Source organism: Rhynchophorus ferrugineus, unplaced genomic scaffold (genome assembly GCF_030347505.1).
Source record: "Rhynchophorus ferrugineus isolate W39M unplaced genomic scaffold, kcgeb_rfMv2 rfM8, whole genome shotgun sequence".
Taxonomy (NCBI): Eukaryota; Metazoa; Arthropoda; class Insecta; order Coleoptera; family Curculionidae; genus Rhynchophorus; species Rhynchophorus ferrugineus.
This window is the reverse complement of record NW_027472587.1, coordinates 16,382,906-16,400,689: the sequence shown is the minus strand read 5'-3', so window position 1 is coordinate 16,400,689 and position 17,784 is coordinate 16,382,906. Positions and strand designations below refer to the sequence as shown.

The window sequence follows — 17,784 nt, the reverse complement described above, 5'->3', positions numbered from 1 at the left end:
TGGAAAAATTACATGAACTGAACTTCAAATTGCTCTCACAGCCACCGTATTCGCCCGATTTGGCTCCCAGAGACTACTGGCTGTTTGCAGACCTCAAAAAATTCTCACCTGTAAGAAATTTCGCTCGAATGAAGAGATTATTACTGAATCTGGGGCCTATTTTGACGGAAAAGTTAAATCGTTCTATAAAAATGGCATTGAAATGTTAGAGCGGCGCTGGAATCATTGTGTGGCTCTTGATGAATAAAGCCAATTTTGAACAAAAACAAAGCGTTTTCTTTGTTAGGTCTGGGACTTTTCTGCGCATGTGTTTTGATTTTACCCTCAGTTTAACCAGTTTATTTCTATTTCTCATATTAATTGTACAACATGTTGTTGTTGTCATACAAAAACACACAATGGTATTCACAGTTATTCACAAAATATTGATATATTTTGTATATTAATTAAACTTTATACTTTTCACTGATTGTATAAATTTACATAGCGAAGCAGTTAAATATAAATAAAGGCATTATTTACGACAAATAATGTTATCTTAACAGTAAAGTCTTTTAGATGAAGATGGTAATAAAATGGTATTAATACAAATTTATTATAAGTTAATTTAAATTTTGGAAATTTCTGTTTCAGCGGACTCACTGAAGCCGTTATGTTGCTCTAACGATTAATAAAAATGAGAAAAACTGTAAAAAAAATTCAAATAATAATAATAAGTAGAAACATAATTAGTTGCTGCAAAGATAATTACTGAGCTCGGGAAAGTTTAATTATTATATAGTTTCTAGTTGTCACATTACGAGTCTGCCTGATATATAAATATGGAAAGAAACAACACGATGTTCGAGAATAATTATATTTATAAGGAATGTTCTTGTAACTTTAAAAATATAATTCGTAAATTTTTAAATTATAACTAAATGATATTGTTTAATAATAAATTTAATTGAATTTGCTTTTGAATAAAATTAATTAGTTTCTAATGTTCTATGAGTTTCTTTGTTCGGCTGTATATATATAAATTGTGTTTCGGCTTTGTGTTTCGGCTGTATATATATATATATATATATATATATATATATATATATATATATATATATATATATATATATATATATATATATTCGAAAGAGTGCACTTCCGAGGTGGTCACATTGGAACCAAATCACATTGCCTGCTGATGGGAAGAGGTGGAAATCGAGGGAAACGCTTTCGGAAAACGAAAAGTTTCAATAGCACGTTTATTACCTTATTTATATAAGTTATTAAAAGTATTTTATTTAAAACAAAATATATACATAATAGTCGTTGTAATAACAAGATAAAAATAAACAAAAACCTTATTTATTTAACCTACCTACTATATGTATTGTATATTCTACTACATACACATATTTAGCTTAATACCTACCTAAACCTATTTATCTATTTACAATATTAATTTAGCTACTTTATTAATTAGTAACTATTTTATTAATTAGTAATTTATAATTATGCACGTAAGTATGGACGTAAAAAATAGTGATTATTTAAAATAATGAAACAACACATTTTAAATATATTATAAAATATTAAATAAATAAAAAATAATATATAAAATAATATAAAATATTTATTTACAGATAGTAAACTCTATTTTGAAATATTACTTCCTTTATCGAGAATATAACCCATAACATCTAATATAGGGACATCAGCCCATAGTAATAGAAGTAACTAGGGCATACAATTTATTTTCTCGTTGCTTGTGGGGCCTTAATCAACATCAGCCATAATTAGTATTTGCCTATTAGCATCAAATTCAACTAATTAATTAAATTAAGATTTATCGATTAATTTCTATTTTATTTTTATTTCCTTGGTATTGTTGACAATTATTTCTAAATTCTTGTGAGGAGTTTTCTGGATTATACATATATATATATATATATATATATATATATATATATATATATATATTTAAATATATATATAAAAAAATTGTCGTACAATAAATGAAGTCCTAACATATTTTTTCTTAAACTTACAACTAATAAGGCATGATGATGCTGATGATGATATGGCTATTATTTTGTAATCTGTTTTAGATAATGCTGTTGATGTATAGAAGAGTTGTCTTTTATATTTCGGGAATTGATAATACTATATTAGGTTTTTAAAACTTTTGTTATATAACTATTTTACCATAACATTATCAAACGTTATAAACGTCAGTTCGACGTGAATGAATGGCAAGACTTATTGGTCGATAACGCAGCTCAAAGCCTTAAAGGACATTCAGAGACCTTAGCAGTTGATCAATTAAGTTTCCAGATGCTTAGATGAGATGGGAAAGGTCTAAAAGGGGGAAAATATAACAGGGGAGATATCACAGATTTAGTCAGTCACACTAATAGACAGGATGTATTTTATTATCAGGAGTAACCCAAAGGTAGTCTTTTAATTTTAACGAGATCACTTCTGAGGAATCATTAGACAGTAGTAGTAACATTTTACGTCCTTGGGACCAGTGCTACTTCATCTTATGTTAAAATAAATTGTTGAGGATTTATTTGATTTGTAATGTGATCTAAAATACTTTAAACGTTTGGGTTTGAATTATTATTGCAACTTTCTGTGCTAGTTGGTTGCAAGAAACCGTAGGAAATTGACAATTCTAATTACTATAACCACAAAAAATTCCAGGTCAGAGTTGTTAGAAGACGACAGGCATAATAACATTTATTACTTCATATTGGCATAAAAAAACTCTATTTATTTACAATAGGTTTTTTCGCTGGTAACTGTTAACGTTAACTGCTTATTCAGTCGGTGATATAAGATCCAGAATCATTTAACCTCGACAATAAAAACCAATAACACATAATAAACATTCGTGTCTAATGGTGGTCCCAAATTTAAAACGGTTCTTCTGTTTGCAGACCTGCAATTTTCGCTCGATGGACTTCGAATCGAACTTACTCTGGTAAATTAACGTTATCGTATCATTTCGAACGGCTAATTAATTTTTTCCGATCGTACCCTGGCCATTATCAATTATACCGTGAAATTTGAGACATAGTTCTCGATGATTTTCTGGTCGGAATGTCCCTCTTTCTTTTGCGGTTTGTAATTAACGCTCGCCAAGCTAATTAAACGGATATATTGCTTGCTGTTCTTGTTCTTTAAGTTGTCGTTTTTTTTTCGAGTACGCGAATTAATAGGATTTTATGTGAGATTACTTGGAAAAAGTGATCAGCACTTTCGTTTGTATTAAATGGGGAACAATAATATATTTATGATTCGATTAATTTAATTACTGCGCACGATATACAGAGCTGGGCAAAATACATGATTTGCTTTAATTGAAATACAAATTACAACATACAGTCAGGTGTTAGGTTATGTAAATAGAATAGAACTAATCCCATCCAGCCTATTAGTCAGTAACAGAAGAACTTCCTTCCACGAACACTAGAATTTTAAATGTTCTCTTGTTGGACAGCGAATAAAACTTGCTAAAGAAAACAATCTCTCTGATGTCCTGATGAACACAAACTTGCCTTATATTGTATGAACAGATTTTTTATATTTGAATAGCGTTCAAGGATGGTAAACTTGATGCCTTTGTCGGTCGGGAAGTGGATTAACTCTAACTCCATTTTTATATCTATGGTTGATCACTGTTACTGTTCGCAAAAACAATAAATCATCATCTTCCATGCCAGTACCGTCACTTTTGTTAGCCCCAGACATTATTTCATGTTTTTTGTAATGAAATGCAAGCTTTTGAATTCCTTTCTTCTCATCTGTTGTGACGCTTTGCGGTAACAAACGCATTTTGTAACTGAGGCAGTAGCATGACGCCAATATGGCTCCATTTATTTAAGGTGACAGTTTAAAAATCTTCTTTCTGAGCTCCCTTTAAGTTGTGGTACAATAACAGTAAAATGCATGAAACTGAAATCCTGTAACCGGTCTAATTTCGTTCTTACAGACCTTTAAGTAGGCAGAAGCCTACATTGCCACAATATTTGCCATGAATGTCGATCCAAAGCAGTAGCAATATTTCAGTTCAATATTAATTTAATAATTCAATGAATTCCTACAAGTATTTTAGTTCTATGGCCAATTTATCAAATAAGTCATTTATAGAGAGTTCCATATTGTGGGACAGGGATATATTACCTGATGTCCCAGACAGTTTTTTATGGCTTAGGCCAATTTGGACTGAATACTAACTTTGAAATACTAACTACAGAATATAAAAGAAGGAATATAAAGAAGAATTTGATTTCCAAATACCAAATATGTATTTGTATTTTAATTACATATTTACTATTATTACAATTAATTCCAATACTGTTCATTGGAAAACCATTCAATAGTTTAGAAATTTAGTAAAAATAGTGCAGTTTAGGAGATTATCAAAGGCAAACTAGCAGACGAATACTCAGGGGACAGTCACAAATAATTTTACTATAATCCAGACAGGATAACGATGTTTCTGGTTGAAAAACTGCCTTTATTGCAAGACATTTTGGGTGTGTGACTCATAAAAGCTACTTAAAACATTACTAGTGCTACAAGAAATCAGTGAAATTCGTAGTGGAAGTCGTTTGGCTTCCCAAGGAATAAGCGACAAGTTGATATATAGTGGGAAAACAATAATCATAATTTTTCTGAAGCTGCTGTCTGATTGTATTGTAGGAGAAAATTGATCTTTTGACGCATCCTCTATTCACTCTCTCGGTCAATTATCATAATTTCATTTTTCTCCAGAGGAGCGTGTTTTGGAAAACTTGAAGCCGTTCCACCTGGTTGGGTGTAACAAACTTAACATGTAGATATTAGATCCGTAGAGGAGTACGGATCGAACTAACATCTTGTAAAATAAGCATTTGATGAAGGTGGGAAGTCTGCTACAGGAGCAAATCAGAGAAGATAACAGATTTGCTATCCCCGAACCTTTCTGGAATTGGGAATGCCAACCGAACCGTCGGTCGAAGTGATCTAGATACGTGTCGTTATCCGGCCATGGCGCAGTGCGTAACGCTACTTATGGAAAATGATGGCCTGGTTTTTCAGGGGGTTGGTTTGGAACCTCCAGAATTTGACATTTATTTTATAGACCCACATTTTGAAAAATCAATAGTTAATATAATGATTGTAAACACATTATTTTAATATACATTTCTAAATTGTAAAAAATAAATTACCTGATTGTGTCCTTTATTGTAATTTACGTAAAAGTAACAGAAAGATTATATATACTTATACTTGATGCTCTAAAGTTGTTATTATAGTTCTGAAATAATCTTATTTATGATACATTTGTTATAATGTTCGGTGGTATAGTTATTTAAACTTATTGATACTTTATTTTAATTAAATGTAATTTTAAAATATTATATTCTGTTAGTTCTTGAGATAGTTTGCATATATTTTAATATGTTCTAATATACAGAGGTATATTACTTTAGTTAATATTATACGTCAAATATATTTTCGATCTTATTTTGTAAATACCGTTAGAACAAGTTTAGGTTATTAGTTAAATTATTTTCTTTCCTCTATTATGTAAGAAACTTGATAAACTTAACAGATCCTGATTGAATTTCGACCACTAGCTTGAATTAATTTTCCTCGAGACCCACCTGTTTACGACCAAGACACAGGACCTACAATTAATCCTCAATTTAATGAAATTACCTCAACTTTATACACACAAATTGGCATTCGTTCACCGACAACCTAATTATATATATTAAAATACTCGAATAAGGACTCTGAAAGCCTTGGTAATATCGAGAAATTGCTGTACTTACTGATCCAGACACGTCCGACATCTACCGATAAAAAATCGAATTAGTTTTCGACTGATTATCGTGTAATTTACATTACCGGTTAATGTTATCGGCGCAGATCGGTAATGGTGGCGATTTTCCAGCGTCCGAGCGGAATTTTTATTCCTCGTTTACCGACCTTTAATAGAGTATGCGTGTCCGGCTTTTTTTCTCCTCCTAACCATACGCATCGATCTCGCGAATATTTCGTAACGGTCTCCGAGAACTGATAACAGATGGCAAACGAGCGCCGTGACGTCTGTCACTTGTTTTTGATATCTTTGTTTAACAGTAATTACGGTTTTGGTCGGGACTATCTATGACGACGGCTTTTGTTTATGTTTACGAGCCTGCTTCGCGACGGTACCGGTTCTGTCGGATGCGTTCGCGGTCGGGCGCCGTCGCAGGCGGCCTTGCTCTTGCTCGCTCTCGGCTGCCTGCGGTCGAGGCAACGCCGTTACGTATTTACGTTCACGTTTAATGCGCTTACGAGAGGGGCTGTGCGGTGGATCGGTCATTCTGCATCGACGATATCTTCCTTTTAATTCGTAGTAAATTAATATGATGAAATTTTAACAATATTTTAATTAAGCGGTTTTTTTATAACCGTGGACGTTGCCAAGTTGCACATTTTTTCCAACTTTCTTCTGTTTTTTAGTTGCCCACTGGTTTTACTGAGATATGGGGGCTGCAGACTGATATTGAAGGATTTCTTTTATCACCTTTGTTGTCAAGTTGCATGTTTTTTCCTATTTTCTTATATTTTTTAGTTGTACTCTGGCATTAACGAGATAAAGGGGCTATAAGTTAATACTGAGGGAGTTTTACGTCAACACGGTTAGACGTTGCCAAGTTACACATTTTTTCCTATTTTCTTCTGTTTTTCAGTTGTACCCTGGCATTATCAAGATACGGGATTGTAAAATAATACTGGGATTCTTTTGCTAATTTTTCTGTCAAATTGCAAATTGTTTCTTATTTTCTTCAATTTTTAGTTGTACTCTGGCATTAGTGAGATATAAGGGCTGGAAATTATTATTGAGGGATTTATTATGTTAACGCTGTTGCCAAGTTCCACATTTTCTTCAATTTTATTCTGTTCTTAGTTGCACTCTGACATTACCGAAATATGGTGGGCGGAAATTATTATCGAGGAGTTTCTTAGGTCAACGTTGTTACATATTTAACATATCTACTTAATGTCTAAATCATATCTACTTATGAACGAGGATATGCGGCTGTTCGCCATATCGCATCGAGATTATCTGCCTCTCAATTCGTATAAAGCCATTTTTTTGGTTACTATGGATGTTGCCAAGTTCTCATTACAACTGCTCATTATTCAAAATTAACCCATGGAACTAATATTATAAGTATAACAAAAAACGATCAAACTTAACCTCAATTCTTCGTTTTTTTGCAAGTGATCGACGGGCGGTCATTATAAAACTGCGGGAGCTATCCATGGAGTCTTACAACGGTCAATACGGCCCTTACCAGGCGATAAATCATCTCGCGACCAGCTAACAAGACATTAGTTATAACTAAATTATAAATTTGCCAGTCCGTTTCGATTTTGCAATAACGCTTTTACAGTTTAATACACGCGTCAAGCCTATCTGTATCATTTAGAACGCAGTGAGAATTATTAACCTCATTCCACTGTTATATACATTGAAATTGACGTTAATTAGTTACACATATTTCGGATTTTATTATATAAATGTCATGTCTAAACGTTTTTGATTCTGAATTTTTCCAATAGGCCGTCCTGGTTCGTTGATCATTGACTAGTAGGCCAGGTCGAAAGGTTTGATTGTTTTTTGTTCAAAATCAAAACTTTTAAGTTTGTAGAGTTTCTTCCAGATAATTTTTTCTTCGGTCTTGCAACCTTTTTGATACCAAAAATAATACCAGACCAAAATTTAAGTGATTTTATATAGTGTAAATTAAAACTATTCAAAAATAATATGTTATTATCATCTCCATCATATTAGCAACCTTAATAGTCGATCTCTCATGTTTTTTGCCAATGATAAACATAAAGCCGAAGTGTTAATATTTGAACAAAAGGGAAATTTGTGACGTTTGCGTAATATACTTGATGAAATAAAACGTAAAATAACAATAAAATGTATGGGAAAAAGTTACAGCACCCATTTTCTTTAAAAGCAAACGCTTATATAATAAAATAAGATAATATAATTTTTTTCATTCATATTGTTGGGAACGTTTTAACAATATAAACATTTTTAATGTATCTACCATTTAGCTGATGAAAACAAACAGGAAGAAGTATTTAACAACAATCAAAAATATGTAAATTAACAAAAATTTAAAAGTATAACAATATTGTGTGGTATTAGATGTATTTTGATGAGCGATATATATTGATGAAAATGAAATTCGAGGGTTTTGATATTTTTCTACATAAAAACAGTTGTTTATTTAGAATTATTGAGTTATTCAGCGTGTATAAAGGCTAACATTCTGTTTTTGTTACAGGAAGATATGGTACAGAGTTGTCGAGCTGGAAATTCTACATGGAAATAGCGCTAGTTTTATGTAGGGCGTCATGGCTTGTGACGCTGATAACAATGGTACAGTCTACCCCCCCAATGCAAGTTACCCGTCACATAGATGGAGATATATTCTCCCCAATACCTGGTATGGAAAAATTAATGTATCTTTACCATAGTCCTTCCAATAAAACAGCCAATTCACATCATATATTTATAATCTCTTATATACTGCCAAATGAAAAATTCATTTAAAAGGTGAAAGAGTGCTGTCTGATGCGTCGGAACATGTAACCGAATCAGTATAAAATCTGATTCGTGTTAGTACTTGTCGACACTGTTGTCAAATGTCCACAAAATTCTGCAAAATATTAGTTATAATAATTAGAGGTTACAATAAAAAGTTATTGCGGCAACACTGGACATGCTGACGTAATACATTTTGATGATGAGCATCTTTAGTTATAGGTATTGTTTAAGTTCTATTATATTGTCAATATTTATTATAGTACGACAAAACCTTTGTATGGGTATCCTATTCTATAGAAAAATTCCATTCCTTTTTACAGATCCACAGAACGTCTAAAATGAAATTATAAATTTAGTGTTAATAATATTCAGTAATTATTTTATTCCTTTTCTGTTTTATAGTACGTGAAGGAATATGTACATCTCCCTCTCGCTTACACTACTGTAGGAATATATAAGTACATATAAAATTAAATGTTCCAAAGCAATTATTTCTGTCCTTTGCTCTCTCACAATTTATACAAGAAAGGGTTCGTACAACTTCGTCTGACACAACGAAAACAAAAACAACCGAACCGTATATTTTACTGAAAATAGTGATTACTATTTTCAGTGGCTAGTTTCTTGGCTGTCAACTGTTTCGACTATTTTCAGTCGATAGTACCCAACGCTAGTAAAAATAAAGAAAGACCATGTATAATTTTTTTTGATGATCTGAAGTTGTTATAGTTCTGAAAATAATCTTACTTATGATTCAGTGGTATAGTAATGTATTACTTTTAATTAAATGCAATTTAAAAAGGTTAGTGAGTGTTAGCCTTTGAGGTAGCTTGCATATATTTCAATATGTTTTAATAGACAGACATTTATTATTTTAGTACATTTACATGTATATCAAATATATTTCTAATCTTATATTAAAAATACTGTGAAAACAAGTTTTAGTAACATATTTTTATATTAGTCTACAGAATTTTGAGAGAAACATAATTAAATTAATAAATTGTGGTCGCTAGTAAATACTAATAGAATTATCAATTAACAATGAGAAAACATCATTCCCATAATGGAAACAAACTTCTCGCTATCAGAAATTGAAATATAATTGGATTTATTCTATTCTATCAATTTTGCATGATCTAGCTCATTATTGCAACCAAATTGACGCTGACGACACAATTATTATGGTAAACGACTTATCTCTGCCTAGGACAGTAGAAAAAGTACAAGTGACAGCCAATAAAATCTACAAATGGAAGAAATATTGAAAAATTCAACTTAATAGCTCCAAATCTGTGCACGTTAAAAAAAAGTTAATGCGGCAACACTGTGACATGAATGACACATGACAACTGAAGTTGTTATAGTTCTGAAAATAATCTTACTTATGATACAGTGGTATAGTAATATATTACTTTTAATTAAATGCAATTTAAAAAGGTTAGTGAGTGTTAGCCTTTGAGGTAGTTTGCACATATTTTAGTACACAGACATTTATTATATTAATTAATGTTATATATTAAATATATTTCTGATCTTATATTAAAAATACTGTGAAAACAAGTTACAGAGAGACATAATTAAATTAATAAATTGTGGTCACTAGTAAATACTAATAGAATTATCAACTAACATTGAGAAAACATCATTCCCATAATGGAAACAAACTTCTCGCTATCAGAAATTGAAACAGAATTGGATTTATTCTATTCTATCAATTTTGCATGATTTAGCTCATTATTGCAACCAAATTGACGCTGACGACACAACTATTATGATAAACGACATATCACTGCCTAGGACAGTAGACAAAGTACAAGTGGCAGCCAACAAAATCTACAAATGGACGAAAAATTGAAAAATTCAACTGAATAGCTCCAAATCTGTGCACGTTAAAAAAAGTTAATGCGGCAACACTGTGACATGAATGACACATGACAACTGAAGTTGTTATAGTTCTGAAAATAATCTTACTTATGATACAGTGGTGTAGTAATATATTACTTTTAATTAAATGCAATTTAAAAAAGGTTAGTGAGTGTTAGCCTTTGAGGTAGTTTGCATATATTTTAATATGTTTTAATACACAGACATTTATTATTTTAATTAATCTTATATATCAAATATATTTCTGATCTTATATTAAAAATACTGTGAAAACAAGTTACAGAGAGACATAATTAAATTAATAAATTGTGGTCGCTAGTAAATACTAATAGAATTATCAATTAACAATGAGAAAACATCATTCCCATAATGGAAACACACTTCTCGCTATCAGAAATTGAAATATAATTGGATTTATACTATTCTATCAATTTTGCATGATCTAGCTCATTATTGCAACCAAATTGACGCTGACGACACAATTATTATGGTAAACGACATATCTCTGCCTAGGACAGTAGAAAAAGTACAAGTGGCAGCCAACAAAATCTACAAATGGATGAAAGATTGAAAAATTCAACTTAATAGCTCCAAATCTGTGCACGTTAAAAAAAGTTAATGCGGCAACACTGTGACATGAATGACACATGACAACTGAAGTTGTTATAGTTCTGAAAATAATCTTACTTATGATACAGTGGTGTAGTAATATATTACTTTTAATTAAATGCAATTTAAAAAAGGTTAGTGAGTGTTAGCCTTTGAGGTAGTTTGCACATATTTTAGTACACAGACATTTATTATGTTAATTAATGTTATATATTAAATATATTTCTGATCTTATATTAAAAATACTGTGAAAACAAGTTACAGAGAGACATAATTAAATTAATAAATTGTGGTCACTAGTAAATACTAATAGAATTATCAATTAACAATGAGAAAACATCTATCCCATAATGGAAACAAACTTTTCGCTATCAGGAATTGAAATATAATTGGATTTATTCTATTCTATCAATTTCGCATGATCTAGCTCATTATTGCAACCAAATTGGTCGAGAGAATCAAGAAACAATAAGCAAATTGCCGGCGATTTAAGCGCGACGATATCACCTAGATCAATCCTAACCTCTAAATTATAAAATGCCGAATAACTGTGCCGCGTTATTCTGCTGGGTGTTGTTTGGTTGTAGGCCGCGCCTTGCACACTTTAAATCCTGGTGTGTGGAAATCTCTGTAATGGTCTCGAGTTATGGTCAGCGCCGTTTTAGTTTATGGAACTGTATCGGCGGACAAGACGTGATCTGTCAGGTGCCATTTAGGGAGGAATATGTGGGCTGATGTCTCGACTGGACGTTTGTGTATTCTAAATAACAACATATTTGCCATATTACCATATGGGGACCAAGTTATTTATCTAATTTTACTAGGTTTCATTAAACAACATGTATTTTATTTGAAAATAAATCTATTTATATACACACATGTTTATAATAGATGGGGCAAAAGTCCCGCTACTATTTTGCTCAGTTTCGCTTTAACCATTGTATTGTGTAGACGTCCAAATTTTATTGTGAATAAATATACGTCAAAATAATCGTGCCATTATTGCCACTCAGCGGAAATTGCGTCAAAAATATCCTAATCGTCCAGTGCCTCACAAAACCACAATTTATCGTTTACATGCGAATTTTCGACAGTACGGTACGACAGCAGACAGGCCTCGTTCTGGAAGACAACGGACGTCTCGTAACGCTGAAAATGTGGCTCTGGTGCGCGATAGTGTTGCAGAGTCTCCAGAAACATCAATTCGGAGACGTGGTTCCCACTTACACATTTCTACACGCAGTTTAAGGCGAATTTTGAGAACTGATTTGAAAATGTTCCCGTGCTAAATTCAATTCGTCCAAAAATTGTTACTTACTTATCTTTCCTTTGAACATAGTTATAGGCAATCAAAATGGTAGCGGGACTTTTGCCCCGCGTTGTACATATATACGAAGATACTAGACAGCTTTTGTTTACTTGGTTATTAAAGTTCATTATCAGTTTCATGCCGTATGATATAATATTCACTAGAGCCTTTGTAGCAACACAATTTTTGTCTAAAAAACAAGCAATATATCTAATTTACAAGAGATAAATATTTCGTTTTGTTAATCTATATTGAAACTGCTTGAAACTGTATACTGTTTACAAACGTTCTGGCTTGTTAAACGACATTATATAGACCAAAAGAACATATAAATATGACGAGGATTCTAAACAGCGAGCGATCGACAAAAACTGGACGCCGCGGACGATAAATACCACGCTGCAGGCCTGCACATACACGCGCTCCGCAAGAAATAAACACCGGACTATGCTAATAGCCGTAAAAACGTAAAATATCATTTAATTAACAGTCTCCTAATAGACACTAAATTTATGCGAAAATACCGGCGGTCGTTAATGCACGTTTTGCAGGATCTGATGCCAAACGACTAGTAAAACGTTTTTCACCAGCCGATGCTCATTTCGTCCGCTTTTATCATTGCGGTGAGTCGTAAAAGATAGGTGATCGTTACCGGACATGTTATCTCGCACACCTCATCAGAAAGGTGGAGGAATTCGAGAAAAAGCCGGACAGTTCGGATAATTACAACACCTACAAGAATGGGTATATATCGACGGTGTCACTCGACGTATTTGTCGTTTTTCATCGCCGTGTCAGAGTGGAATAAAAGCTCAAAGTTAATTAATTAATGGTAGAAATATAGTAGTGACTTTACGTTTGGTTCTGCTTGGTTTTTTTAAAAGGATTTCAATTTTTTCTTCTGCATCAAAGCCTTCAAAGTTTCAACAGAAGAATAAATACGACTTAATGTACACGACTTTAAAATATTACCAATCTTGTATTGTATATAAGTTATATAATGGAACAGAGTTTAGAAACACAAAAACTATTAATTTACTTAAAAAAAACTGTTCTATCTTACGGAGTTCCACAAGGTAGCTTAGGACCTCTCCTATATCTGTTCTACACTGCTGGCATTCTAACAATATAAACACTCTTGGAACCTTTGCTGATGACACAATTATTATGGTAAACAACATATCTCTGTCTAGGACAGTAGAAAAAGTACAAGTGGCAGCCAACAAAATCTACAAATGGACGAAAGATTGAAAAATTCAACTTAAACGCTCCAAATCCGTGCACGTTAATTTTACATTGCGGCGAAATAATGAAAACTTAATTATATCACTCAGTGGATGACCGATTCCTCAAGCAGAATCAGCTAAAATAAAACAAAAGTAAAAAAACTATACTGGTTAGTCAGAAGATACTCTCAACTTGATCTAAAATCAAAGAGGATGATTTATCAGATAATTATAAAGCCAATTTGGACCTATGGGCAAATATGGGGTTGCACTAAATATTCAAATCAACTAGTCATCCGACGCTGCCAAAACAAGGTTTTTCGATTGATTACCAATGCTTATCGCAACGTAACCAACGAGGAACTGCACGATGAGCTGGAAATCAAATGGATTTGCGAAGTTATCCAAGATTTCGTCTTGAAACACGAAAGAAGATTATTAAATCATACTAACGCGGAAGCAATACAACTGCTGGACAGCGGGCAGGATGTCCGGAGATTGAAGCGAACCCAACCAAACCTTTAGTGTAAACTATAGCTATAATTTATTATAATTATATAATTGAGGAATACATAGTGATGTATTTTCTCGCACTCGTCTTGCTTGAGAATTAATCCAAGTACAAGTGATATAAGAATGTAAAAAAAAATTACGTAAAGAAGAGCCGACTTAAGCGTCGATACAAAATGACAGTGAAAGATTTTATCTATTAGAAAACAGACCCGTCTCATTCGTTCACCATACAGTTAGTATTAAAAAAGACGGCCCTTGTAGATGACCGCAATAGTTAGGGCCTTAACCAGTTTTATATAACACCTCCCTTCTGATTATTCACTTTGGACAGTTTATAGTAGTTGTAAGATTATTTTTGAGTATCATCTGTATCTGTGACCAGCAGTTTGCCTTTGAAAAACTTCGAAATGGTACTGATTCTGTCCAAATGACCATGGTGCCCTTCTATGGAATGATTTTCAAAGTTTTGGTGATTCCAATAGCTTACTGTTAAGAAACTAAGCTTCTATCGAAATTACAATAGACTAGGTTCATTCATAGCAATTTTAGTCCGCCATTGGTGATCATATACTCTGAACTGTGATGCTTGTCCCCTAGAACCATGGACTAGGGGTGTTTTTCAAAGTTTAAAAGTTTCTTACTTGGAACTGTTTATAACTAGGTTGTGATCACCTTCAATCCACCTTTTGTGACTTTACAGCTTCAGATGCGATATTTTTACTCAAACTCCACTTACCTACACCAAGGAGTGCTTGGAGTAACTTCGATTCTTGATAATTAATTTGATGCCGGTTAACTGAATGCGTTAAAAAGAGATAAGCCTTATGGTCTCCTCGGAATTCTACCAACTGAGGCGGTTATAAAATGGGAAAAGGTTTAGAAACTCAAGAAACTAGTCATTTACTTAAAAAACCTGTTTTATTTTACGGATCCAAGAGGCGACTTGTTGAACGACGATATAAAGCGATACTGAGTATTTTTATCAATTAGAAAACAGACCAACCTGTCTCGCGTGCTGTTGTACTCCTCTTTACTCAGCGTACGAGCTGGTTAGTACGCTATCTTCTGTGATATTTCATGCTACGCTAACTTATTTCATATTATATAAATTATTATTAGTTATTTTTATGTAAAGTTTCAGTTCGATTGTTACAGTTTATTTTTATTAAACCTACATAGTGATCTTTGCAAAAGGTTGAGAGCCCCTGTTCTAGACCTTCTATTTTCATATTCCATGTCTATATTTGCTCTACTAATTTATGACATTTCATATTTACTCTTTTGCGTTTCTTCATCTATTCCCTTGCTTTTTTATTATTTTTTCCTGAAATTGTTTCACTTTTTGGACACACTTTTCTAGTTTACTAACTAGTTTACTAGTTTCTTTTTAACATATTTTCATTTTTTATTTTTACAGTCATTCCCTGTACAACCACATTGCATTTCCTTTTTTCTTTATACATTTTAGCAATTATAGTTTCCATTCATTTCAATGTCATCTTGATATGTTTATTATTAGACGCAATTATCCTAATTTACTTTATATCTTATGACTTTTCTTTGATCACATTAATTATACAGACGATCTAGTTCGATTTCCTATTTACCACCTTTCGCGGTATAGTACTTCCTGTTTATTCTAGCAAACAAACTCCAGAAAAAAGCAGTACTAGGCTAGTTCTATCAGTGGTTCAGCGTACTTTATACTGTACGTAAAAAAATTAATGAAATTACAAATATTACGTAATAATATTATCTGCAGCACCATCTGACACGCTCGCTTATATAATTATTATTTAAGATATTTTTGCCCGAACTCCACTGAACTACTTCAAGGAATGCTTGGAGTAACTTCCATTCTTGATACTTAATTTAATGCCGGTTGACTGAATGCATTAAAAAGAATCGGAATTCTATCAACTGAGGCGGTTATAAAATGGGAAAGAGTTTAGAAACACAAGAAACTACTTATTTACTTGAAAAACCTGTTTTATTTTACGGATGCAAGAGGCGACTTCTTGAACGACGATATAAAGCGATACTGAGTATTTTTATCAATTAGAAAACAGACCAACCTGTCTAGCGTGCTGTTGTACTCCTCTTTACTCATCGTACGAGCTGGTTAGTACGCTATTGTTTGTGATATTTTATGCTACGCTGACTTATGACTTAATTTCCTGCCCCACTATTCTCCTATTAAGCTTTAGATACATATACCTGTTACTCATACTTTGAGGAATATTGAACAGTTGAACCTTTGCTGTGGAATTTGATATTTTAATGAACTTGGATAATATTTTATTTTATGTTTTGTTTCTGTGTATGTTTTGTTTGTAAACAGAAACGAAGTTAATGACTCCCTCAAATTTGCGCTTCTTGTACATCTTCAAAAATGTTTTCATCGAGAATGTCTAGCAAGGGTCTACTATATACGCTAATGTTGCTGATATGGTTTGTAGTTTTGTATGTTTAGACACAGTATTACAAGTAGGATCGTGAACATGTCTAGGAATGAATGAAAATCAAATCGTTCAACAATTTCTCATTTGATTGGACTACGTTCGTTACAAAATTGAGAATCTGAGTTGTAGACGTATTTGGTGGGTACTTTTCAGTTCAAATTACTAGAAATTGATAGGCGGTTTTCTTTGAATAACCAGCAACGATGTAACATGTCGAACACACAAATAATGTAATTATTTCAGTACATTTTTAGGCACCGAAATTTTCTGAAGATTCAAATAATTAACTTTCAATAACTGAAGCAAAAAAATTCGTTCACCATACATGTCCAACATCACTCAACCTTACGAATATGGTTCGCGATAACAAGATAACATACAAATTACTTTCTCAATTATTGTCTCAGTCATTGACACCTAAAAGTCTTGCAATTTGTTACTGTACCTCTTTATTCAGTTGGATAGTAAACAACCATATAAAAGGCATATTAATTACAAAGAACAGAATGTAGAACGCAATGACTTCTTAAGCTTTAATCTGCAGTAGCGATAAATCGTCGATATATTTATTATATAGAAAAAAAAATACTGCTAGCAAATCAACAACCTGTTAATAATATATATCCAGCGAACAGAGGTTATTATCAGTTTCGTTCGACGAATAGAAATTATTAATTTTTTTATATTCAGTCAATCTTCCAACGGAATATAAAAATGTAAGAAAAAAGTTTCAGATGCGAGGGTTGCCTTTTATGTTTCGGGATTTGAGATAGAAACAATTATTTTTGGTTATAAGGACTTTCCAATCATTCTGCACGGATATTAAGATAATTTTTGTAAACGTCAATGGATGATGACAATATCTTCTGACTAACCATTATAGTTCTTGGTTCTTAATCTGCACTGCTTTTTATTTAACGTATGGTTGATGATGATTTGTCCAATAATAATTCCTTCAAATTATAATTTGACAGCTGTAATTCTTATTAATAGCCAGCAATCATATATTATCAGAAAATGTAGTTTAGTTTGACAGTATAATATATACTGTTATAAATAATATATTAAATTTAGCCGGCTTGGCGGCGCAGTGGTAAAGGCGACAGGACGGTCCTGCTACTGTTGTAATAGTCGCGGGTTCAATCATTTATATTATTTATACTCTATTCAAAGTTTTTTGTACAT

The 17,784-nt window shown here is 32.4% G+C and overlaps 2 protein-coding genes across 6 annotated transcripts in view; one reads left to right on the top strand and one right to left on the bottom strand.

Annotated features, from left to right (window-relative positions):
* LOC143201276 (beta-hexosaminidase subunit beta) overlaps nt 1-17,784 on the bottom strand; it is a 149,745-nt gene that overhangs the window by 39,756 nt on the left and 92,205 nt on the right. The window contains exons 1-2 of one of the 3 annotated variants that reach the window (XM_076412230.1): nt 5,884-6,007; nt 5,808-5,828 (exon numbers count right to left, since the gene is read on the bottom strand). The exons of the other annotated variants lie outside the window; for them this stretch is intronic. The gene's annotated coding sequence lies outside the window, so the exon portion shown is untranslated. Of the gene's footprint in view, nt 1-5,807; nt 5,829-5,883; nt 6,008-17,784 lie in introns of those variants that run through there. 3 annotated transcript variants of the gene reach the window in all.
* sha (shavenoid) overlaps nt 1-17,784 on the top strand; it is a 120,878-nt gene that overhangs the window by 13,414 nt on the left and 89,680 nt on the right. For all 3 annotated transcript variants that reach the window (XR_013006921.1, XM_076412219.1, XM_076412220.1), the window contains exon 2: nt 8,331-8,492. Coding sequence is in view for 2 of the 3 variants with exons in the window: in XM_076412219.1 (XP_076268334.1) it covers nt 8,369-8,492 (124 nt within the window). In the remaining variant the exon portion in view is untranslated. The remainder of the gene's footprint in view (nt 1-8,330; nt 8,493-17,784) is intronic.